Below are 24,895 nucleotides of genomic sequence, written 5' to 3' on the forward strand. Positions count from 1 at the left end.
CGTGTTCTTGGCGCATGCAAATGCGAACGAACAGTGACCATTAGCAAACCTCGCAGCGCAGCTTGCCGGGATGCCAGACGGCAGCTCCGCGGTGATCTGCATGCAGCTCGGCGCCTTTCCGTTTTGTTGTTTGCCTTTCCCATCGTTCGGCTTGAGCGCAAAACTACAGCGCCGCGCTAAGTCGAAAATGGCGCCGAGGCCCCCTTCTGGCCAAACAACGCACTGAAGCGTGCGCTGTTTAGGGCGCAACGGCCCGGCAGGCTACGGAGGAGACTCCTTTCCGCCTCGCGTGCTTCCACACTGCGGGCGGAACGGACACGGTGGCTTCCACCAACCGCTGAGAGTGCCCGCAGGAGAAGAAACACAAGCGCGAGTTCAATGGCACCTCGCTCGCCATGGTACAGAACGACGGGAAAATATAGCAAGCTAAAAGGAAAGAGCACTGCATTCCTGCAGACGATGAGCCTCCCGTGTCGCGCACAACAGGCTGAAGTCGGGGAACTTCATGTGCCTAAGCAGCCGCGAAGTCCCCCGACGAGTTATGCTTTGGAAGAAAACGCAGGATGCAATCTGCAGCTTAACACAAAGAGAGATGGAGAGAATGAGAAGCTAAAGATGTTAGCCTAGGTGACGGTCTGGCATGCTGCTCCGAATGTTGGGTTGCAGACGTTATGATACACACGGCGAACACGCAAACGCATGACGGCACCTACACAACATGTGGAGCTACTTACCACAATGGAGGGTCAAATAACGAGCCGAACAGACAATCACACTTGCAGTTTACATTGCGATTTCCTATGTTGGAAGTCTCCAAGCACTGTTTACCTATGCTTCTAATTTTTTAAATGAAAATTGGAGAGCTGTGACATGCGTCTTGATAACACGCTTCTATCGATAAGTTGCTTCATTGATTTTGTTTCTGAAGGGTACAGAAGAGAGCGAAAATAAGGTAGGACGAGACAACATAAGGAACAAATAGTACATCTTCAGTCTGATATTTGTTATTGTACGCTTTTCACACTTTACGTTGGTGCCTCTAACCACAAGTACCCTGTTCTCGCGCAGGTTTCCCCAGCCCAGCTGACGGCCTCCGTCGTCGCCGGCATGCGTCCGCGGCCTCGGCTTGTCTGAGCCATGTCCAAGATGCGGCAGCCCAAGTACGGCACGCTGTCAGCGGTTCCCGTCGGCCTCTACGGCGACCCCCGTTGCTACGGCTCCGTGCGGGGCTGCTGCCGTCGGCCCGGCTGCACGTGCGGCCGCCGGCCCGAGATCGACGATGCGGCGCTCTACTATCACGTGCTGGGCGCGTCGTCGCTGGGCGCTGCGTCCCTGGGCAGGGCCTCGCTCGGACGGGGCCATGCGCCGAGGCGCCGGTCGGCCGCCAGCGTACACGGAGCAGCGGGCGGAAGCGCGGCGACCGACGTCTACCTAGCCGCGGCAGCTGCCACCGACCCTCTGCTCCGAAAGCTGAGCCGCAAGGACCGCTTCAGCTCCGTCTCCTCGCGTAGGTCCATCCTCGAGTGCGACGTCACAGCGTACGATCTCATCAAGAAGTACCTGCGCACGCCAGCCGCGCCAGATAGCGACGACGACGACCTGAACAGCAATGTGCTGCTGAATGGAGCCAAGAAGAACGGCTCCCGTGCCGCGATCGCCTCCGGGCATCCTTCGCCGCGTCAATCTCCGGTCAAGAATTCCGCCGGGACGTCGTCGCGACCTCCGGCCAGCCTCGAACTCTGGCCCGAAGAACCGGACCCGGACTACGACGAGGACAGCGACGTGGGCTTGGAGATGGGTCGCTTCAAGGACCTCAAGATATCCTACTCGCCGCCACTCGTGCGCAAGGTGTCGGCGCCAGCGGCGCCCAAGACGCGCGCCGACGCCGCTTCAGCTTCTTCCGCCTCCTCGGCGTCAACCACGCGACGCTCCCAGTCGTGTTCGCCGGTGCGACCCGCCACCGCCGCCGCCGCCTCCTCGAAAAGTCCGACGCTGAGCAGTCAGCCACGGAGCATACTGAAGAAGAAGAAGGCACCAGAGAGGAAGTCACTCAATGCCACGCACAGAGGCCGCGTGTCTCACGGGACTCACTCGAAGAAGGTCACCTTTCAGGAGGGCGGCGACTCAGTGGCCTCTCAAGCATGGGAGGAGGAACCCTGGGAGAACCCGCATGAGACTTTAGCCGGAACAAAAAAGACGCGCCCGCGAATCGATGCTTCGTGGGACGTGGTGGCTGCTACCGCCTCGACCGGTCGCCAGACTGCGTACGTCAACGGAACGGCTAGGCGGCGCCACGGCACCGTCGTGCCTACTTCGTCGGTGAATGGTGCGACAGAAAGCGTGCAGTCTCGAAAGAACGAAGCCGCTATGGCTCTCAAAGCCGATTCCAAATCTGAGTCCAGGGCCGAAGCCTACGGGGAGCGCAGGCTGATGCCGAGGGAAGAGAAGAAGAATGCGAAAGCCGAGCACAAGGTCGAACAGCAGTTCAACACCGAAGTTCGAGTGCGGGGGAATCACAAGGTCGAAATGAAGTCCCATCCTCGCATTGATATTAGAATAGAGCACACAACTGAGAACCAAAGTCCAAAAATTGGCCAGAAGGCGGCAGTGATCCCCATCAGTTCTACGGTGAGCTTTGATTCAGAGTCAGAGAGGCAGTACCACCAGGTTAATGGTTCCTTCAACGGCAAGGGTGGGGTATGCGTTAATTGTGATGTGCAAGCAAGTCTGAGTAACCGCGGTACGAGCATCAACATTGTACCTTGCAGTGAACAAAAGGGCATTTCTCTTGAGGTGAATGGTAGTGATAGCCCCTGCAGCAGCTACGAAGCTGATGCGGACTACGAGGTTATTTCCAGCTACAATTCTGAGGACACTAAGCTCGCTGGACTCGATGCCGGGAAGGTTGCTATAGAACAAGAAACCAAAGTGGCCGAGCTTAAACCCAGCCGTATCAAGGAAGGAATCCTTCAGCAAGCAAACGGCAATGAAGCAGAAGAATGCAAGTTATCACTCCAAGAGGAATCGAAGGATGAATGTCCAAAAGATATGCGCGAAGGCGGAGCAATTCATCTCCAGAAAGATATGACCAGTAGGAGCCCGGAGGTGCCACGAAGCCCGAAGCCCATTTCACCTCCTCTGAGTCCCAGTCCCGCTTCAAACCTCCGAAATCCTTCAAGCGAACATTTTGACAGCCAAGTAGCTTCAAATTCGGATCCGCTCCATGCATGCAAGCCGGACGTTGCTGTCAGTTCGGAGACTAGTGATGTTCCAATCAAAACGGACGCTGAGGCTAACAAAACCCCTCAGCCTCAAGAACCACCAGTTCCCACGAAGGTCACAACTCTTACAGACGCTAGAACAGAGGAAACCGCACCACTAGTTAGTGAATGTGATAACTCTAAGCGCCAAGTTCTTCCTCTGCAGGATGAGGAACATGGCATGGAGAAACGCACACCAGCTCTGGTTCCACATGCTAATGACGCTTCAAAAACCACGAGGCCCGAGTGTCCTGCACGAAAGAAACACGATCTGCAGAAAGGCGCCAAGAGTGATAGTTCAAAGGACCCCAAGTCTCCTCCACCGCGAACGGGAAAGCCGAGCGCGCAGCGAAACGCAAACGCCAAGTCAAGGGACACGAGGATTTACCAAAAGGTCGGCATCAAAGTGCTGCCCACGAAAGCAGAAGCCAACTCCGACGCGAAATTGTCCTTGCCAATGGAACATCGGATATCCAGGCCGCTGTCGCCGCCCCCACCGATACCCGCCTGCTCCACTTCCCCAAGACGAGTGCCTGCCGGTGAGTCAGAGTCCTCTATATTTGTTCGCGACGCGTCTTCAACCATGCATTATGAAAATCTTCGTCCTAATAGTCGGTTGCATTACCTAGCGTTTGTGGTTACCCAATTCTGCCGGTCGCAAGTTGAGAACGCAGCTCTATCGCTTTTGGCTGTGGAAACGTGTCGCCGGCTAGGCAGTTAGACAGCCACGTCACAGGCGACGCCCAATTTGAAATCGACGTCAGAAAGTAGAATATAAAACTGCGCTTGTCCACCGCTTACTAAGTGAACGATTTCGGTCGGGGCGCTTTCGCTTACCGGTGGTGTTCGCGCCAATCGCCGAATGCTCTCGGCGTCCCACATCACGACATAGGGAGACGAAGCTGTCCTCCAAAACAAGGTGGGGAGGGTTAGCGAAAGCACATCCTGTGCGTGCGTGCGTGCGTGCGTGCGTGCGTGCGTGCGTGCGTGTGTGTGTGTGTGTGTGTGTGTGTGTGTGTGTGTGTGTGTGTGTGTGTGTGTGTTTGTGTGTGTGTGTGCGTGTGCGTGTGTGCGTGCGTGTGCGTGCGTGTGTGTGTGTGTGTGTGTGTGTGTTCGAGCGCTCTATAGCTGCGCCGCCTGAAGGAGCGTAAGGCGCGGCACGTCATCAGCAATGCAGCGCGCGCGAAAGCAACCGCGGAGCCACCTCCCTTCACAAGGGAGAGTGGTGGCCGCAGCAACAGAAAATGATGCACTGCCTTCCCTCTGTATATCAAAAGCAAAAGAGAAGAAAACACCCTGACGACGGTGCCTCGCCCATTCATTGAGGTACGCACATGCATACGCAAGGCACCGCGCGCGAAACTTCGCCCCACCAGTCTCGGCAAAGCAGCAGCAGCAGCAGCAGCTGCAAGCGGGTCATGAAGTCGCTGCTATGGCGGCTCGTCCAGCCGGCTGGCAATCTAGGCCTCCCCTGCGCACCGTTATGCCGGCTGCTGCTGCTCTTGCCTGACGACTAGTCTGGCCGATCAGGCGAGCCGCCGCACAAACCTCGCGGTCTGGTCCTTCTTCCTCCATCTTCTTTTCGACCGTTCGCTCGACCGTTGCGTCGCTACAGTTGGGCGCCGCCGCCTTCTTCTTGCGGACTCACGGCACGATCGGCTCACGACGCGGGCACGTACGGCCCACACGTCTCGGAGCGTTTGCTCTCCGCGGGGAACGGGGTGTGTACACTCGGCCACGTAATTCTCCCATCCCGCCGGAGGGGGTGCCGCTGCGCACTATACGCATACGCGTAGCAACGACAGCCAATGCGCGATGCTCGACTCTCGCTTGGTACGCGCGTCGGCCAGGCGTGGATCGAGAGCGTTTCCTGTTAGCTCTTATTACGATGCGTGCTAAGTTTAATGGAGCACTTTTATAAATAGTGGTGATACGAAAGGGGCCACAATAACCGCTTTATTATTCCCTACACGTACTATAGGGAAAGAATATGGGAAGGCGAGAAAAAACTGAAATAAAAAGGCAGAAATGCGGTCAGACCCTTAGAATATATGTAATGCTGCCATCGTGAGCTACGAGACGTTCTCTCCAGCCACAGCCTACTCTTGAGCGGTCTCTACGGGTAGATGCAAGTCTTAACTGGTCGTAAAGCACCTTCTTTCGGGCTATGGGAGATTTTGATGGTCTGCATATATGCATTATAATGCGGGCGCGCGTTGCGGCCGTTAAGTTCAAACTAGAACATCGCTGCAGTGCATAGTTGTCAAAGAAGGATAATTACGAGACGTCAATACAGTTGAAGCTACGCTGTGAATATATGAATATAGTTCGCCTGAGACGACTAATTAACTTGTACTATACTGTAATTAATCTCACCAGCCTAGCCCCTATGAAACGATATGTATCAGGTCAGGGTAGATATCCAACATGCCAAACAATGCCTGACACTGATGGTAACATTACTTGGGTCTGCTATCTCCAATCACGAAGTAGACTAATTTCACTGCATCTAATTTAAGTTCACGTAATTTAACCTCCCGCACTCTCGTATTTAATCCTTATTTGCAACTCACGATCCACCCTTTCCTATAGAATAGAAACCGGGCCCGTACAAACGAAGACTTTCGTTTGTAAGTGCTCTTTGCCATTGCCATATACCTGCCAACCTGTGAACTTCAATATTCGTAAAAATCCCGTAGATAAAAAAAAAAGAAAGGAAAGGGGAGGCGGGAAAATAGGAGGAAATACCAGTATGTATTCTTTTCTTCAAGTTTGCTAAAATACCACACAATTTGTGGGGAACACGTGTACTTTATTAACGATGGTTTGCCTTTAGACGTCGCACACAAACAGAAGCAAACTTGGAACAGGATTTTAACACAGCAAGCTGGGCAAGTTGGTGACTGAACATATTCCTAGGGGTGGCGACCCGGACGAAGGACAAAATGAAGTGGACGATGCAAGAGCAGGTGTCGCGCTCGAATCGTCCACTTCCTTTTGTTCTTCTTCCGGATCGCGCTGCCCACCCCTAGGAATATTTTGAAATAGGAGCAACTTATTACTATTTCTTTAGATAAATAATTAACAGTGACTAGCTCTTTACGAGACTTTGCTGCTTTAGGAACTTGTCCGAATAAAGTTTTTCGAAGCAACTACCCCGCCTGCGTATATGGTGTCTTGGGCTGGAACAAAAGGGGAGGCTGTTGCGTTTCGCCTGCGACACATGGTTTTGCCGGCGCGACTGCGGCGGGGCGGCAGACATTTTGGCCCGATCGTCGTCGCCGCAACACTCATCGCCAGGTGTTTCCAGGCGCGACTGCGGCGATGCGACCGCCTAGGGATCATCCTCGCATTCCAGTCATTGTGCCCGAAACAGGCGATGCCAAAGCAGGGATCTCATTCCAGTCATTGTGCCCGAAACAGGCGATGCCAAAGCAGGGATCTCGTTCCAGTCATTGTGCCCGAAACAGGCGATGCCAAAGCAGGGACCATCCTCTCATTACAGTCATTGTGTCCGACCGGCAGCGCCACGACAGGGTGCTACGAGATCGTGCTCGACATGGTGCTACGGCATCGCTACGACAGTGTGCGTCACCATTAGCCCATTGTACATTCACGTGCTCGTCTTTTGAGGGGTTCCTTCTTGCCCTCAACTGCGAGAGTATAAAAACAGCTGCCCCCGGACGCCAAAAGGAGGGCTCCGATTTCTTCTGTGGAGTGAAGTGCTCTCCCGTCTCTCTACTTCGGTCAACCTGACCGCCAACTCTTTGCGATGTTAAAATAAACAAGTTGTTTCGTTGTTACCAGTCGACTCATGCTTTGCCGGGACCTTCGGATGCTTCCAGTTGTACCCCAGGCCGCCAGGCCAACGCTACCCTTGGGGCTTGCGACCCAGGTACAACCACGGGCGTCAGCGCCGAGTTCCCAACAGATCGTACCAGCAGTCGGATCCAAACATCTGGTTGCCAGCGGTGAGATCGCCTCCGACTTCAAACAACTGTCTGCCAGCGGTGAGATCGCGACAACGGAGGCCAGCAGCGAAGAGATGCAGTTGACTGTATGCTGAGCAGCTCAACGACGATCCGGGAGCAGTGCAACGAGCCCTGTGTGACGACTGGTTGCCTGCAGCGGAACGACTGCGCGGAATTCCTGCCTGCGAGGTTTGGTGAGTGCGGGACTTTCTTCTTCTGAGCTTTGCCAGGCTTTTTGTTAGTGTCAGAAACAGAGCTGGTAATTGTGGTTGTCGTTGCTGCCGGGTTAGTTGCGGCAAGACAATAGTAAGCAGTAGAGAAAGCAGCATTCAGAGCAGCCATGGATTTGAAGTCGTTGCGCAAACCGAAATTGTTGGAGCTTGCAAGAGAGTTGGGTCTGGATGTCTCAGACAAACTAAGAAAACCGGAACTGATAAAGGCTATTCTTGAGTTGGAGGCTGAGGATGACGAGCTGTCGGAATGCCTTGAGACCATTGAAGAGAGAGAGACTGCAAAAAGACAGGAGCGCGAACTTAAAGAGCAAAAAGAAAAAGAAGAGCGCGAACTTAAAGAACAGAAAGAAAAAGAAGAGCGTGAACGTAAAGAACAGAAAGAAAAAGAAGAGCGTGAACGTAAAGAACAGAAAGAGCGAGAGCAACAAGAGCGTGACCGTCAACACGCTTTGGAAATGAAGCGTCTTGAGGTAGAGATGGAACGCGCTCGTAATGGAAGTCAGGCACACGGTGCAGGAGAACGCGTATTGTTCAAAATGACGGACCTGATGCGGCCGTTTAAGCTTGGAGAGGACATTGGTTTGTTCCTGGTTAACTTTGAGCGAACGTGCGAGAAGCAGGGGTTCTCTCGGGAAACGTGGCCACAGCGCTTGCTCACTTTGTTACCCGGCGAGGCGGCCGACGTAGTCGCTCGCTTGGATAGAGAGGAGGCAGAGGATTTCGACACAGTGAAATCGAGTCTTCTAAAAAAGTACCGGCTGTCTGCGGAGGCGTTCCGTCGGAAGTTTCGGGAAAATGAGAAAGGCAGAAGTGAGTCATATACAGAGTTTGCGTATAGGCTTATGTCGAACATGCAGGAGTGGCTCAAAGAAGAGAAAGCGTTTGGTGACCACGATAAAGTTCTGCAGTGTTTCGGGCTAGAACAGTTTTATAGTCGGTTACCGGAGAACGTGCGATACTGGGTCTTGGATAGGCCAGACGTGAGTACGGTGGCTAGAGCCGCTGAGCTAGCCGAGGAGTTTGTGACGCGTCGAGCTCGCGGAGCTAAGGACGGTCAAAAGGGTGAATTTGGCTCGAAGTTTGAGAGGCCGAAGTTCACACCCATGAGAGCAAAGGGGAACACGCGTAGTGCGGATGCGAGTGGAAGCAGTGCGACCGAACCTAAGGAGACGGCGGCAGCCGAAGCCGAACGCAGAAAGCGGTTCGAGATGAGGCGAGCGGGCGTTTGTTATACGTGCCAGAAGCCGGGTCACTTTTCGGCGCAGTGTCCGGAAACAACACCAAAAGTTGTGTTTTTTTCAATAGGCAGCACTGACGAGAACATGAAGCTTCTCGAGCCTTACATGCGAGACCTCCTCGTAAACGGGAAAGAGTGCCGAGTGCTTCGCGATTCCGCAGCTACGATGGATGTAGTTCACCCGTCTTACGTAGAACCCCATATGTTCACGGGCGAGTACGCATGGATCAAGCAAGCCGTGGAAGCTCATAGCGTGTGTCTGCCGGTAGCAAAAGTGCTTATTGAAGGACCTTTCGGAGCGCTTGAGACAGAGGCGGCAGTGTCATCTATGCTGCCACCCCAGTACCCGTACCTATTTTCAAACAGGTCCGATCACCTCCTGCGCGAGAAGGGGCTTTTGTTTGGTGAAGCTAGTGTTCAGGCCTTAACCAGATCGAAGGTTCGGGAGCTCGCTGCAAAGGCGGTAGTTGCGGGGCCGACGTTATCAAACAACGAAAAAGGGTCAGAGGCGCAGCAAGCTGATATTCCTAGCACGCCCGAACTGAATAAACTTGAGTCTGTAACGTTAAAGGCGCCAGATACTGGAGAGGAAATGCCCGACACGGGAAAGTTAGAAGAGCTATCTACTGATTTGCTCATCGCGCCTACGTCAGACGGACTTGATAGGTTGCTAAAAGTCAGCCGGTCGGCTTTGATAGCCGAGCAAAAAAAGGATGGCAGCCTGGAAAACGTGCGCTGCAATGTCAAAGAAGGTATCGCCAGGAAAACTGCGCGTTTTGTGGAAAGGGGTGGAGTCCTGTACCGGAAGTATCTAGACCGCAGAGGAGTGGAGTTCGATCAGCTGGTCGTGCCTCAATGCTATCGTCAGGATCTGTTGCGCTTGTCACATGGGGGTTCGTGGTCCGGACACCTAGGAGTTAAGAAAACTAAGGACAGTCTCTTGCAAGAGTACTATTGGCCAGGGTGTTTTCGGGACGCAGACCATTTCGTGAGGACATGTGACACTTGTCAGCGGGTGGGCAAACCAGGGGACAAATCAAGGGCGCCGTTGAAATTGGTACCTATCATAACGGAGCCTTTTAGACGGCTCGTTATTGATACAGTGGGACCTCTGCCGGTAACAGCCACGGGGTACAGACACATTTTGACTGTGATCTGCCCAGCGACAAAGTTCCCTGAAGCAGTGCCGCTTAAAGAACTCAGCTCAGTTGAGATAGTTAATGCACTACTGTCCATATTTGCGCGAGTTGGTTTTCCTGCAGAAATTCAATCAGATCAGGGCACAGTGTTTACTAGCGCTTTGACGACAACTTTTCTCGAAAGGTGTGGGGTAAAGCTGTTACACAGCTCAGTGTACCACCCACAGTCGAATTCCGTTGAGAAGCTCCACTCCGTCATGAAGCGCGTGTTGAGAGCGTTGTGTTTTGAACATCGAACTGACTGGGAGCTGTGTCTGCCTGGGGTGATGTTTGCTTTAAGGACCGCGCCGCATGCGGCTACGGGGTTTTCACCAGCTGAACTGGTGTACGGTCGCTCGCTTCGATCTCCGCTTCGCATGCTTCGAGAATCATGGGAAGGTAGGGGCGACGACCCAGTCGTGGTGGAGTACGTACTTAAGCTCCTCGAACGCTTAAGAAGGGCACAGGAGTTGTCAGGTGAAGCAATGACAAAGGCCCAGCAGAGGGCCAAGGTTTATTATGATCGGACAGCCAGGGCCCGTCGTTTTGAGGTTGGCGATGAGGTCATGATATTGCGCACATCGCTAAACAACAAACTAGACGTGCAGTGGGAGGGCCCAGCACGAATTGTTCAGAAACTGTCGGACGTTAACTACGTGGTAAGTCTGCCAGGAAAGCGGAAAGCACAGCAAGTTTACCACTGTAATCTGCTCAAACCTTATAGACAAAGGGAAGCAGTGGTGTGCATGATGGTAAACGTTCCTGAAGAGCTTCCGGTCGAGCTTCCAGGACTAGGCTCAGTGACGAACAGGGAAGACACCGGTCAAGTCATTAGTGACCTTATCAGTAAAGCACCGCTGTCGCCCGAGCAGAAAACCGAACTACACCAGCTATTACAAGAGTTTCAAGGTCTGTTCTCTGAGAGGCCTGGTAGGACTTCTGTACTTACTCATGATATAGAACTTACCTCCACAGAGCCAGTACGATCCAAGGCGTATCGGGTGTCACCCCGCCAGAGCGATATTATGGAGGCTGAGGTAAAGAAAATGCTACAGCTCGGTGTTATTGAGGCAGGTGAGAGTGATTATACCTCCCCTTTGATTTTAGTTGAGGTACCGGGCAAGGAACCTCGTCCTTGCGTCGACTACCGCAGGCTTAATTCCATCACTAAGGATCAAATTTATCCGATCCCTAACATCGAGGAGCGCCTTGAGAAAGTTAGTAGCGCTCAGTTTATTTCCACCCTAGATCTTGTCAGGGGTTATTGGCAGGTTCCACTTACAGAAGAGGCTAGTAGGTATGCGGCGTTCATTTCACCAATGGGAACATTCCGTCCTAAAGTGTTGAGTTTTGGTTTGAAGAACGCGCCATACTGTTTTTCAAGTCTCATGGATAAAGTGTTGCGGGGACAGCAAGAATTCGCTTTACCGTATCTAGACGACGTAGCGATATTCTCCGCATCCTGGTCTGAGCATATGACACACTTGCGGGCAGTGCTAACCCGCCTGCGCGAAGCGGGCTTGACAGTCAAGGCTCCTAAGTGCCAGATAGCACAGGCCGAGGTTGTCTACCTCGGTCACGTGATTGGTCAGGGTCGTCGCCGCCCCTCTGAAATAAAAGTGGCCGCTGTGCGAGACTTTCCGCAACCGCGCACCAAGACCGATATTCGGTCGTTCTTGGGTGTCGCCGGCTACTATCAGAGGTACATCCCTAGGTACTCTGATATCGCGGCTCCCCTGACGGATGCTCTAAGAAAGACAGAGCCTCAAACAGTCGTCTGGGACGAGACCAAGGAAAGAGCTTTTAGCGCCCTAAAGAGTGCCCTAACAAGCCAGCCTGTGCTACGATCGCCAGACTATACAAAAGGGTTCATTGTTCAGTGCGATGCTAGTGAGCGAGGCATGGGCGTTGTACTGTGCCAACGGGAAAATGGAGAAGTAGAACACCCCGTCCTGTATGCTAGTCGTAAGCTGACCAGTCGTGAGCAGGCGTATAGCGCCACCGAGAAAGAGTGTGCATGTCTCGTGTGGGCCGTTCAGAAATTGTCATGCTATCTAGCCGGCTCGAGGTTTATCATTGAGACGGATCACTGCCCTCTCCAATGGCTGCAGACCATCTCTCCCAAAAATGGCCGCCTCCTGCGCTGGAGCCTCGCTTTACAACAATATTCCTTTGAGGTGCGTTACAAAAAGGGGAGTCTCAACGGTAACGCCGATGGCTTAAGTCGAAGCCCCTAACGTAGGAATCAGCCTCAAAATTGTTTGTTACTGATGTTTTCTTCCTGAGGCAGGATTTTTTTTTTAACATATTGCTTTTGTTTAGTGTTTCAAAGTGATGATATGCTTTCTAGTGCAATTTTTCAATTTGTGGACGCGTTCTGAGTGATGCTAGACTACTGTAAGGAACTAGGCAGTGGTATAAAAAGGGGAAAGAGCCTGGCAGGGCTTAGTGAGGGTTGTGCCGTGCTTGCTGACTGAGCGGTTGAGTTTCAGCGTAGTTCTAACGCTTGCCGGGAACGAGAACAAAAATGTGAACTCTCCCGAAGTCACTTTGCAGTGTCCCGTGCGAACCTGAACAAGAGAACGAGGCCTTCTCTGTGCGCTGCGCTCAAGAAACGTCGAGGGACGCCCGACTTCGGTTATGAGCATCATCGAGCGACATCCCTCCGGACAGCGGATGCAGTCCCCTGTCCATCGGGATCTCCTTCCCCCGGCGGGGCGGTCTGTTGCGTTTCGCCTGCGACACGTGGTTTTGCCGGCGCGACTGCGGCGGGGCGGCAGACATTTTGGCCCGATCGTCGTCGCCGCAACACTCATCGCCAGGTGTTTCCAGGCGCGACTGCGGCGATGCGACCGCCTAGGGATCATCCTCGCATTCCAGTCATTGTGCCCGAAACAGGCGATGCCAAAGCAGGGATCTCATTCCAGTCATTGTGCCCGAAACAGGCGATGCCAAAGCAGGGATCTCGTTCCAGTCATTGTGCCCGAAACAGGCGATGCCAAAGCAGGGACCATCCTCTCATTACAGTCATTGTGTCCGACCGGCAGCGCCACGACAGGGTGCTACGAGATCGTGCTCGACATGGTGCTACGGCATCGCTACGACAGTGTGCGTCACCATTAGCCCATTGTACATTCACGTGCTCGTCTTTTGAGGGGTTCCTTCTTGCCCTCAACTGCGAGAGTATAAAAACAGCTGCCCCCGGACGCCAAAAGGAGGGCTCCGATTTCTTCTGTGGAGTGAAGTGCTCTCCCGTCTCTCTACTTCGGTCAACCTGACCGCCAACTCTTTGCGATGTTAAAATAAACAAGTTGTTTCGTTGTTACCAGTCGACTCATGCTTTGCCGGGACCTTCGGATGCTTCCAGTTGTACCCCAGGCCGCCAGGCCAACGCTACCCTTGGGGCTTGCGACCCAGGTACAACCACGGGCGTCAGCGCCGAGTTCCCAACAGATCGTACCAGCAGTCGGATCCAAACAAGGCGAAAGTAACATTACGATATCAATGCATGTTTTTATTATTATTTTGCCGTCCTAGTTTTCGAAACGTACCTTATGTTCCGTAAAACTTATCGCGGAATTCGTAAAATCATACAGCGAGCCCAACTTCGTAAACTTTACGAAACATTCGGTAGAGTTGCGCGGTCGTCCCCCTCCGCTAGTGGCATGAACGGCATGAGTATTCGCTACCATTTTCTCTTAAGAACAATTCTAGCGTAAGAGGCTTCTGTGAATACAGGCCCAGATGCGTCAGCAAGATACCTCAGGTTCCTTGTTGATTGATAAAAGCTTTCGACTGCAAACTTGGAGCTTGAAACGACGGTGTAGACTTTCTCGATACGACCAGTGGTTTGGCATAGGTATACAAGTAGCACATTCTCGACAATGTCTGGAAACGTTCACTTTTCTTCCTCTAAGATTACGCAACGCAGCCCAAAATTCCAGGCTCCAAGAAAAAGCAGCCCGTGAGCTCCTGATAAGAGATTCAGTCACCATCCCCAGGAGAAGTTCTACAGGATAAGACCCAATGTCTTCAGGGCACCCTATAACGACCCATTTCCTCGTGTAGGAATGAACGGTAGCTCGGAACTGCGCAAGGAGTCCCCTGTTTCGCAATTCTTCGAGCTCTTCTTTTTTCCTTTTTTCTCTCTACCTCTTCTCGCTTTCGAGAGTAGGTGCGACGAGACGAGGATGGAGAGCTTCATCATATGCAAACTGCATCTCGGTTATACTAACCGCGCTCACACGAAACGTCTCGGTCGTACGGCCGGCCGCTTGATTCCTCTGTTGAGCGACCCGATTAGGTCTAGCTACGCCGTTGCCCTGAGGCACCGACAACTCAATAAGGCGTCTTTCAGCGCGTTGCTCTTTCTATGCGACGACTGACATACGGCGGCGGCGTTAAGAGAGTCGCCTCGCTGTCATCAGAAATAATGCGCTCTGCGTTTCCCCCGGGGCGGTCGTTGAGAACGGTTCGCGGTCACGAATTCCAGCGTGCCTGCCGAGTGCGGCAGGCACGTTGTCGTCGTCTTCGCGTACAGCGACGTGCTCATCATTGGGCACCGGAAAAGGTATCCACTCTGGCGCGCGCACTCCTGGGCTGTTCTTTCCGAGCGAGGCGACGTGTATGTAGGGCTGCCGGATGTCGGCGTCTATAGTATACAGCCCCGGGATAACGGATCTATGCCACGTTCTACGGGCCCCAGAAGCAGTGCGCGGTGTACACGTACCCATCTCCCTCTTTAACGGAAGGGAAATTAGGCGGCCGCCAGCAAGAGCAGGTCCACGCATGAACGCACACCGTGAGAGACACCGCGCTCACGCGCCGTGCGTCGAGCGCTTTCGAAAGTCCGAGCGACCGTATAGCTGGCACAGCTCTGTGGCGGCGTCAGTGCGCCAACGTGAGTGGACGAACGAGGCGAGCAAGACATCGTGCTGAAGCTGCGAATAAGAAACCGGACGACACGCTGAGGACTCGATCCAATCGCGCGCCGCCGCAACAGCTGCGTCAGAGCGGTTTGACAGGAACGTCGCTCCGCTAAAGTCCAGTTATTTCTGCAGTGCACGGTCACTTGACCCCGGATTACGTAGACGCGTCACTTGTGCGAGGAAAGCGCTGCACAACGCTGGTTCTTAGCATTGGAAAGTTGTTCCGACGGACAGACTCGTCTTGCAGCCGATTCCATCTTATATTAGGAGCGTCAAAGTGGAAAGAAGTGTGGTTGTGTGTGTGAAGTGAGAAAAACCAGTCAGGTGGCGTATATATATATATATATATATATATATATATATATATATATATATAGGACGGTTGGTATAACGATAACACAAAGTGGACAGAAAGATAACTCATTTCCGCTTGCTTTATTATTTTCTACTTTTCAATTTCAACCGCAGAAAATTTCATCGATGCTTTCCTTGGCCTCATTATCTACTGGCTTTATATGGTGATGATTAACAAAAATCAAGCTTCTCGGCTTCACGCGTCTTCTTTCTCCCTCTCGTGTGTGTGTGTGTGTGTGTGTGTGTGTGTGTGTGTGTGTGTGTGTGTGTGTGTGTGTGTGTGTGTGTGTGTGTGTGTGTGTGTGTGTGTGTGTGTGTGTGTTCAACCTATTTTTACGTCCACTGCAGGACGAAGGCCTCTTCCTGCGAGATCCAATTACCCCTGTCTTGCGCGAGCTCATTACACCTTTCTGCTGCGTATTTCCTAATTTCATCACCCCACCTAGTTTTCTGCCGTCCTCTACTGCGCTTCCCTTCGCTTGGCATCCATTCCGTAACTCTAATTGTCCACCAGTTATCTACCCTACGCATGATATGTCCTGCCTAGCTCTATTTTTTTTTCTCTTAATGTCAACAAGAATATCGGCTATCCTCGTTTGCTCTCTGATCCCCACAGCTATCTTACTGTCTCTTAACGTTACGCCTTAAAATTTTCGTTCCATCGCTCCTCGTGCTTGTCCTTCACTGGTTCTCGAGCTTCACTGTCAACCTCCAAGTACTGCCCCGAGATTGTTGGACGAATAAGCCGATGATAACCGCGAAGTTGTGCTTCTCATCTTCCCTTCTAAGTAGGCTGCGCCCATTGAAACATGCAATCACTATATATACATATATAGGAATCTGTCTCACTCGCAGATGTGGAAAGAGGTTTCATTTGGTTACGCTAGCGCACTCCAGAAATATATATCTTATACGTCTTTAAGCAGTCCAATGTCAGCAACAGTGAAACAGCCCTTCCGAAAGCCAGCACGGTGATTTGGCATAAGTCTAACTAGACCCATCGCCAATCGCTTGAAGACGTCGTTAGGTAGGTTTATTTTCTTATTTTGTGTGTGTGTGCGTGTGTTTTACCTTGGCAATGCGACAAACGTTCGTGTTAGCGGCCAAGCGTCTATTGTGGCAGCACCCAGCGTGTAGAACGAAAACGACCTACAGCGCCGAGTTTCACTCGGGTCTTCCAACGCCAATACAGAACCCTCGCTCGCTCCGCTTACGGTCAGAGGCTAAGTCGAGCTGTCGAGGGGGGTGGGCACGGCCGCGGCCGCACGCCATTTCGGCGCTTGAGCAACGCGCGCTAGCACGCCGACTCGCGTGTACGCCTCGGCGTAGTTAAAAGTAATCGGCAAATGGGCGCTCTAGGCACGCCGGCGCCGCGGCCTCGAGCGGCGTTCCCTTGACGCCGGTGCGTGGCTTCGCGCGCGCGCCCCGACGGGGTCGAGTTTGGCGCGCGACCCCGCTGACATCGCCCGCCGGCGAAGCCGCAACATTCGCGCGCTCTGGAACGTGTGCATTCGGCACTCTGCGCTTAAAAAGACCTCGCGGCCACTTGGAAACGCATTACGTTGCCACACGTGCGCTCACTCAGAGACGCCGCCCGCAACAACTTTCACGCGTGCGTACGGGCCTTCCAGACTTGAATGTGCTCTTATACGCTGAAAGAAAGAAAGAAAGAAAGAAAGAAAGAAAGAAAGAAAGAAGTTATAAGACATGGGAAGAGGACTTAAAAGAGAGAGTGAGAGCGTGTGCGCTACGGGGAGCGCAAATTTCGGTTCGAGGCTGGACTCTTTGGCATAGTGCATGCAGAGCGCTGGGTGGGTCGCTATGCGGCTAATGCAGCCTAACGCCTGTAATGACGCTCCATCGGCAAGTGAGGTGCGACCGGCAATCGCATGCGCGTGGCGGGCGCGAAGTTTATCTTTATTATTAATTTTTTTGCTTTTTCGTTCTGTCGCATTGTCTCGCCGCAGTCGCGCACAGGTCAGCGCTGCCATCTAGACGCGCATTAAGTCCGGCGCTTGCGTGAACACACAGACGCGCGGGCGCAAACACTGCAGAGGCCGGGACATACCGGGGAGACGTCGGCCTGAATGCCTGCATCGCTTACATCGAGCCTTGTGCCGCGCTGTCGACGCAACCTGAATAACTCGTTTCACGTGGCAGCCGTACACAGCGGCGCCGTTCCTCGGACAGGCAGCGTGTACGTGTGCGCACCGCGTTATGGGCGCGCGCGCACGAATAAACGCAGCTGAACGCGCGTCGTTCCGATACGGCGACTCCTTGACACGGCGCCGCCTGCAAGGTCTCTGATGGCAGAAAATTGCAACTTTCCACATTTATCTGCCATCACCTTGACGATCTACGAGAAATCTGCGTCTAAATATTTTTCACTTCTGATTACGGCTTTGAGCAGCTTCCCAGGACGTTTGGAAACACGAACAGTACACGTTTGTCTTGCAAATTATCCGTCCCTCATCGTTGCTTCGAGCACAGCCTCCGGGGTCTTCAGTGCAAGCGCCGTCCGCATGCGCCACCCTGTCAGGGAGGGAGGGCCATGCTTAGAGACGACGCGAGGCATGAAGTGAAAACGAGAGGCAGGGACAAAAGAATGTGTACATACGTGTATACGGAAAGTCTGGCATCTGGCGAACTCGGCCTCACGTGATTTGCTTATATAGCGCAGCGACACGAGCGCTGCTGGGAAGTGGTATGCGCAGTGCGCTTCCTCGTCCGTCATCGCTTCGCCGGGTTATGTACTCATCGTGTGGTCGGGGCACAGAGGGGCCCAACCGTCCCCGTTATATGGTCGGCGTGATGGCACAAACGTCCACGCAGCACCGACGACCTCGTTGATTTGTTTCACACTTCAGGCAATTCAGAGTAATCCCCTCGCATACGGGCGCGCTACAAGCGCTAAAAAGCAGCCGCCTCTTGTGCGTCGACAGCGGTTCGCGTGCTGCCTCTGATGCACGCGACTCACGACTGCGCTACCCCGAGATCTCGACATCAGTTTTGGCACGAGAAGTGCTTGTTAGCGCCCTTTAAACGATGCGCCAAATGGCATTTAGGGAGGAACGGCGTGAGTACTCGTTGCTTCGTGAGCGAGGCTTTGCTCCGAAAGCAACAAGTATATAGAGGCCGGGCTTTGTAGCAAATAGACTGGCGCACGCATATGCACGCTTTTCTACGTCAACTCGAGATAAGGTCCGCATTTCCGTCGTAATTGCCGTCGCGAGCCTTTCCTTTTCAGCCGAGAACGCGCTTAAGGAGGCGAGGCAATAGCGGAGGAACGTGGGGGGTGGGGGGGGGGGGGGGGAGTGCACGTATCTTACAACCAAGTGCTTGTGACGTAACCAGCCAGCGGCCCAATTATCCTGTCCAGCTAGGGCAACCGTTGTTTCGCCGGGGCGGCCGACCAAGGTTGCGGGATGCCCGTGGCGTCAACGCTCTGGCCATTTTGTAAGAGGAAAAAAGAAAGGAGAAGAAATAATAATAAAAACAAGGAAAGCGCCTCCATGCTCCCGAAGGCGAATTCAGGGGGCGGTTCGCATGGCCATTATATGCGTATGCGTCGGCCGCGGCGCGCAGGACACCGTGGGCGCTTGCATGGTTCTGGCGTTGTACGTGGCCGCCTTGCGAACGCTGCGCCGGCCGTGCAAAACCGCGAGGACAAAGCCGTGGGCGCCCGCTCCGATGCGCGTGCTGGAAAAGGGACCGTTCCCGCACGCAACAGCCGCCACCCCGCTGTTCAGAGATACGGACGAAAGAGTAGAGGTGTGGGGCGTTTTTTCACATGTCATTTGGTGACGAAACAAAGGTATATACGCCGTCCCTGTCGACACAGGAGCGGAAATGCTAGCAGCTAGTGTGCTATCATGCTCAGATGTGAGCTGCAGCACGAAAACGCATGGAAAAGCGGTCGTGCGTTGTAGCTCACACTGAGCGCGATAGTACGAGCGGCTGAGACAGTCGTTGGAGCGGAAAACTTCGATTAGACAAACCAAACGACCCTTAGTATGACTTCTGGTGCTCTCAATTGAAGATACGATTGTTGTACTAAGACAGCAGCTTCGTCGTCTCAGATTACAGTTGTGACTGTCGTCTGGTGCAGTTTTGCCTGACAACAGTGGTGTCATGCAGAGAAAACAACATGAATGAACGAACGATTTCGATAGGTTTATTGAACTAAGGCGGCGGTTTGTACAGTTAATCGACCTCGGAACGCATTGCTGGGCTAGTTGGTTCATACTTGCAGTAGGCACATACGACACAAGCTCTATTTCTATCTCCTCCTCTAAGGTGTGTTGCTAAACCTGCAAGTCACGGCATTCATGACTTAGAAGCATAGCGCAAATTATTCTCACACAAGTTACGCACACACAAGGAGATACGCGTGAGAATCAGTGTTAAGAGGTGCGAAAGGCATTCGAACCCTGGACTCGACTCAAACCATCGCCGCAAATCAGAGCTGCCGCCACCCTCTTGGACCGACTTCTGAACCGAAGAGCTCGCTTCTACTCGTGCGGAGGAATGCGCTCGATCCCATTCCCGCCAGCTGCTGTACGCTACACACGGACAACACAGGCGCCGGGCTGTCGCCGTAGGTGCCCTGCGGCGACAGCAACGCCGTCTCGGGGAGCTGCAGCAAAGAGCCTGGCGACACGCGCGCTCGAAGTAGGCTAGAAGGTCTGAAAGCTCGTCGTTAAGGCTGCCGCCGCGGACGCGTGCGCGCAATCCGCCTTGTGTGTGCGCGGCACCCTGCTCGGGGCCCTTCCGTCCCGCTGTCACCGTTCCTGCTGCTGCTGCTGCTCTTGCGGTTGCGCGCCGCAGTCTCGTGGCGTAATCCGGCGAAGAGATGCGCGCGCGTTTCCGTCGCGCTGCGCGACGACAATTCGGTCAGAGCCGCGTCGCGTCAAGCGCGATGACGGAACCGACGATGGCAGCGCGTCTCGTGGGGGGCTTTTCAGCAGCGCGCACGCGAGAGCGGCACACTTTGAGGGCGGTGCGCGCAGCCGACCTGTCTGTCGCGTTTCTTGTATGTACCTGCTGGAAGCGCTGCCTAAGTGCAAGCGGAGCCTCCATCCGGCGCGACCGGCCCTTTGAGTGCGCAGGGAGAACTTATGCCGTTTTGCAAGGGTACGCGTGTGTATAGGCAGAAGCCATGCGAGGAGCTAATCGCCGCTTTCGCTGCCGTGCGACGCGTCCGCTGGACAATTCGCGCAATGGAAGCGACTTCACAAGGAGGGGCGAGGCCGCTTACGAAACCTTACAGTTACGCGGCGAAAGAGGGCCATGACTTGTTACGCTCTGTGTTTCCACACAAAAGCAACCCCTAGCAGAAATCGCGCAGCGAAGAGAGTTCTGCTTGAGAAGGCTTCAGACGTTGCTTAAGGCAGACAGCGAGGGAGTGCGTCTTCTTACCTTGACACCCCGCGAAAGAAGCGAGGGCGAGGTCACCGACTTCGCACGTGTCTCCAGAGGCGCGTAGATATCACCGAGTTATTATTTATACCGGAGGGTTCAACCTGTCTTGGCAGCTATCGTACTGTTTTAAGCAAAATCAACGAACGAGCTCGAAACAGGATTTGCTCCGTCCGCTCATTCCGTTATGTGCTGCGGCGTGTGTTCTTGCGCGTTATTCGCGCATCCTTTATCGCTCATGCTACGGATATCACAAAGGAACAACATTTTGCTGCAACGGCACTTAAATCGTCATTCCGCCGTTGTTGTCTCTGCCATAGAGTCACGATCATGTCGTCGTCGTTTTCATGGTTGTGCCGTTGTCGCGTCGTAATCGTTGCGAACAGTACCGGAAGCGTACGCAGTTTTATACGAAATTAGGGGGAGAGGGTGGGTACAGTAAGCATTACAGCAACTGCCTGTCTCAGTAGATGAGTTCAGGACCATAGTCCTGAAATTTCTCTTTCTCTCTCTCTTATTTGTGTCATCTCTAGCATCAAATTAGCAAATACAGGTACACTTGTAACTATCAGCCCACTGCCCCCTTCCACCAACGTGGCCCCCATCCTAAGCCCCGAAATGTAACATCGAAAATTGAATTGTGATACAAAATGACGACTTCTGTCTCAAAGCGGTGTGACGCAGGAACGGAAGCTACAGCTGGCGCCTGCGAATTAGAAGCGCGACCATGTGAATGCACGCTTAACTTCCCGCGCGATTGTTGCTCTATGCGTAAGAGCGCCGATTGTGCAGTCTCAAGCGACGTATCATGACCCTTAACTCCAGTGCCACACTATTCTGAAGCAAAGCACGGCGAGCGGACTCAGCCGACGCAAAAGCCACGAACGCAACAGTGACAACGCAGCTTATGCGATACGGCTCAGCCTTGTCATGTGGTGCTGAGCAAGTATGTTTTGCTTTTCTTGCGCTTGGCTTCAAAGAAGGCAAAGGTTGAAACCATCGTCTGTCTTTTGCTTTCGACTAGTTTGGCCCAAGACGCATTAAAATGCCGCTCCTCACTCGCGAATCCCAATTGCGCAGAAAATACAGCTGCTTTCCCGTAACACACACGTGGCCCCTCGAAGACGAATGATGTCCCCGAGAAGTGCACAGGGGGAGCTGCACCCGCGTCTGCACGCAATGCGTCACTCCGCGCGCGCCGCAGCCCAACAACTTTCCTCTGTGGTACAGTGAGCGACCGCCGCACGGTTTGTGCAACAGAATAGCTGGCTCCAGTTTCTCCAACTTCTGCTCTTTTTTGCTCGCTACACAACGTACGTTCCCGCTCTTATCGCGTTCGGTACCTGCCCGGCTGCAGGCGTTCTTCGGTGCGCCCAATCCTAGCTCTTTCTTTCTTTCATCTGTCTTCTCGACCTCGTTGATCCTTGTTACAGCCGTCTGCGCCGCGGGGCTTAGACCCGCGTGAGACACCGCTGGTTTGCCGGTCCCGTTCCAATCGTCGCGTTCAGAATGTGTGCCGCCACCAGGGAGATTAATTAGTTGTAAAAGGTAAACGAAGGCGAAATGAGGTCGCGCTCGTTATCGCCATGGATGGCGTTCGCCCCTCGCGAAGCGAAAGTAGCGCGGCTGTGGAGGCCTTTCGCTGGCGCCGTACACACACGTTGTGCCTCTATATACGCGGCCGCTCAATATAAGGGCGACTCGCGCCTGGCACTTTCTCCCATGGTCTGGTGCGTAGACAGTCCATGTCGGCGCCTCATTCTTTCGATTTCGCGATCGCTCCATTCACGTGCGCTTTGGGGGAACGCCTCAGTTCCCCTCAATAGTTGTTGTCGCCTGGATTTAAAATTCAATTATCTAGCTACCGACCGTGCTATACGCGTTCTTTGTAACCGAGGACATGGACAATGTGATGCACTTGCAGGGTACGTGAACGTGATTTCACTTGCAATTGCGTGCAGGCACAATAAGTACGCGTGCGCGCATGCGCGAGTGTGTGTGTTTGTGTGCGTGTTCCCATTTACCCTGTAATCACCCGTCGGTACACCTTCGAGATCACCTTTACGGCGACATTTTACTGGGAGAGAAATATAAATGGATGATAGGAATCGCTAAATTGTGCCAGCCTAGTATTTTGGTAGCGACAACGTAGAGACCGCTGTGTCTTCTTGAGAGCCCGATAATAATAATAATAAAAATAATAAATAAACTCCTGAGGTTATCTGTCACGCCTCTTTTTGCAGCCCGAGACCACGAGCAAGCTTGTATTTCGCACTCCTGTACAACGTACACCGCGCAAGTTCGCGTATAACGACATCGCGCCTCCTCCCCCTACACAGACTAGACACAGAACAAATATGCGCGTCTCTTTGTATATACAGGCACGGATCGGCCTCCAGCAGAGCGCAAGGTGACTCGCTCCATTCAACTACTCATGCATGCAATCCTGTACACACACCGCAGCCTCGGCTGCAAAATGAAGACCTTTGGAGATGCGTCGAGGAGTGGCAGGGCACACACGCGATTTCGCTGCCCTGCCGCCAGTCCGGTATATACGAAGACACAGTTGACGGGCGGTTGGCGCTCTCTTCAAAGGGAACGCGGCCGACTCTTTCGCGAAGCAGGTCACTCGTGAGCCAGGCGTGGCGCAGGCCGCACAGTAACTTGGCACGTGATCGTGCACGCTGCCTATAGCGGATTCTGCACAAACCACGCAGGAAAACATCATCATCGACTGTGCACGAACTCCAATTCTCCCAGCGCGACATCTTCAGCTATCATTTTGGTTTTCTTTTTTCCTTCCGTCGCCTTCTCTCTCTCTCTATTCCTCCTTGGGACAGATATTTCTACTCTATTCAAGTTGACCGTTCGTGTGCAAAACGACAATGGGTGACGACAACCCTTTCAGACTTTCAACGTTTGTCTGTTTCAGTCCTTTTAGTTTATTTTTTCCTGTGCGTCGCTCCTGCTCGATAGAATTGTGTTGGTGGATCGTCGATGCCAGCGTAGTATGGCGCCGAGCCCTTCCAAGACACGGAGAAGACGGACGCGGAATTTCGCCAATGCAACTTCAAACGTGCATAGCTTGGGTCACGACTTTTACGCAACTCTGAGCATCGATCGTGACCAGAGCTACGACCAGCGTAACACGGCCGTGTTACTAAACCGCTGCCCGACGCTGTCGGCCGTCTAGAATGCAACAGCAACGCGCTATAAAGACGCTTACCCCTATTCGCGCGTTTTTGATGGGGCGGTGGGTTTCCGCAGTGGTGGAGGGCTCCATAAGGACGACTAAGTGATGTGGCCTGCTTCGGAGTGGCTTTTCCTTCGAGGGCGAGAAGCCAGCACAAGCAACGGGCAACGTGAAGGCACGTGAATGCGCTGATGCAGAACGCGTACACTGCATCGAGACGGCCTTCAAAACAACGCCCCACAAGGGCGGCACATGGCACGCGCAAGTTGCGAGCGTATCTTTGGCGGTGTGGGGCTGCGCCGTGCAGCCCATTCGCCTGCGCGGGAATTCCTCGGAATGCGTCCAGGACGGCAGCGTTATGACGGGGTGCCTCACACGGCGGTGGCACGCAACAGAAACCCGTCAGCAACTCCGAGAGAGGCGGCTGGACCATGTGTTTACGGGGTGGGGCTCCGTCTATAGCTGTCTGTCTATTCGCACGGGTATGCGCGCGTTGTCACTCGGCGTCGCGAAGGAGCTCCCCCAGAACGAATGCGGCGAAACGGGTTCGGCCCTCCGAATCGCGTCCTGCGGCCGCTGCAGTGTGTAACGGGTCGGCTATGCGTCGGAGCTTGAGCGAAGGTGCATGGCGTCGGCAGGCGAGAAATGCCAAGAGAAATCCGTAGCCACTGTCGGGACGGACTTTCGCGAAGAGGCCCGGCGTGCAGTACGCCCTCTTCGACCGGAGCAGCTTTAGAGGAGAGAGAGAGCAACGCCCGAGCGTCCCGCTTGCAGTGCCAGTCCTTCAACGGGGGCAATTACGTAGCACGCAGCTGCTGCGAGCGCCGCGCGCGCGCGCATACCACGGACTCGACGCAGCAGCCACCGCGGACCTGCTATTGTTCTACGTGGGAAGTGCGCCGGGACCTCCTCGAAGCTGCGGAGCGGCGAACGTCATGGCTGCTTACAGCGAGCGCAGATATATGCTGGCCTTCTTTTTTTTTTTTTTTCAGTGGCTACAAAGACAACACGAGTTGTATACGTCGCGAGGACGCCTTAATTGCTACGCATGAGCGCTCGTTCGCATAAACGAGACAGATACGTGGAGACGCTCGGTACGAGACGGTCGCAGTCTTGCTTCAAG

The 24,895-nt window shown here is 53.7% G+C and overlaps 1 protein-coding gene across 1 annotated transcript in view; it reads left to right on the forward strand.

The window, feature by feature from the left end:
• Window positions 1-24,895, forward strand: part of RhoGEF64C (Rho guanine nucleotide exchange factor at 64C) — a 161,575-nt gene that overhangs the window by 94,320 nt on the left and 42,360 nt on the right. Inside the window, exon 2 of the mRNA XM_075681014.1 lies at window positions 1,069-3,799. Coding sequence (XP_075537129.1) covers window positions 1,138-3,799 — 2,662 coding nt within the window. The 5' untranslated portion in view covers window positions 1,069-1,137. The remainder of the gene's footprint in view (window positions 1-1,068; window positions 3,800-24,895) is intronic.

The sequence above is a fragment of the Dermacentor variabilis genome, chromosome 2, assembly GCF_050947875.1.
Source record: "Dermacentor variabilis isolate Ectoservices chromosome 2, ASM5094787v1, whole genome shotgun sequence".
NCBI classification, from domain to species: Eukaryota; Metazoa; Arthropoda; class Arachnida; order Ixodida; family Ixodidae; genus Dermacentor; species Dermacentor variabilis.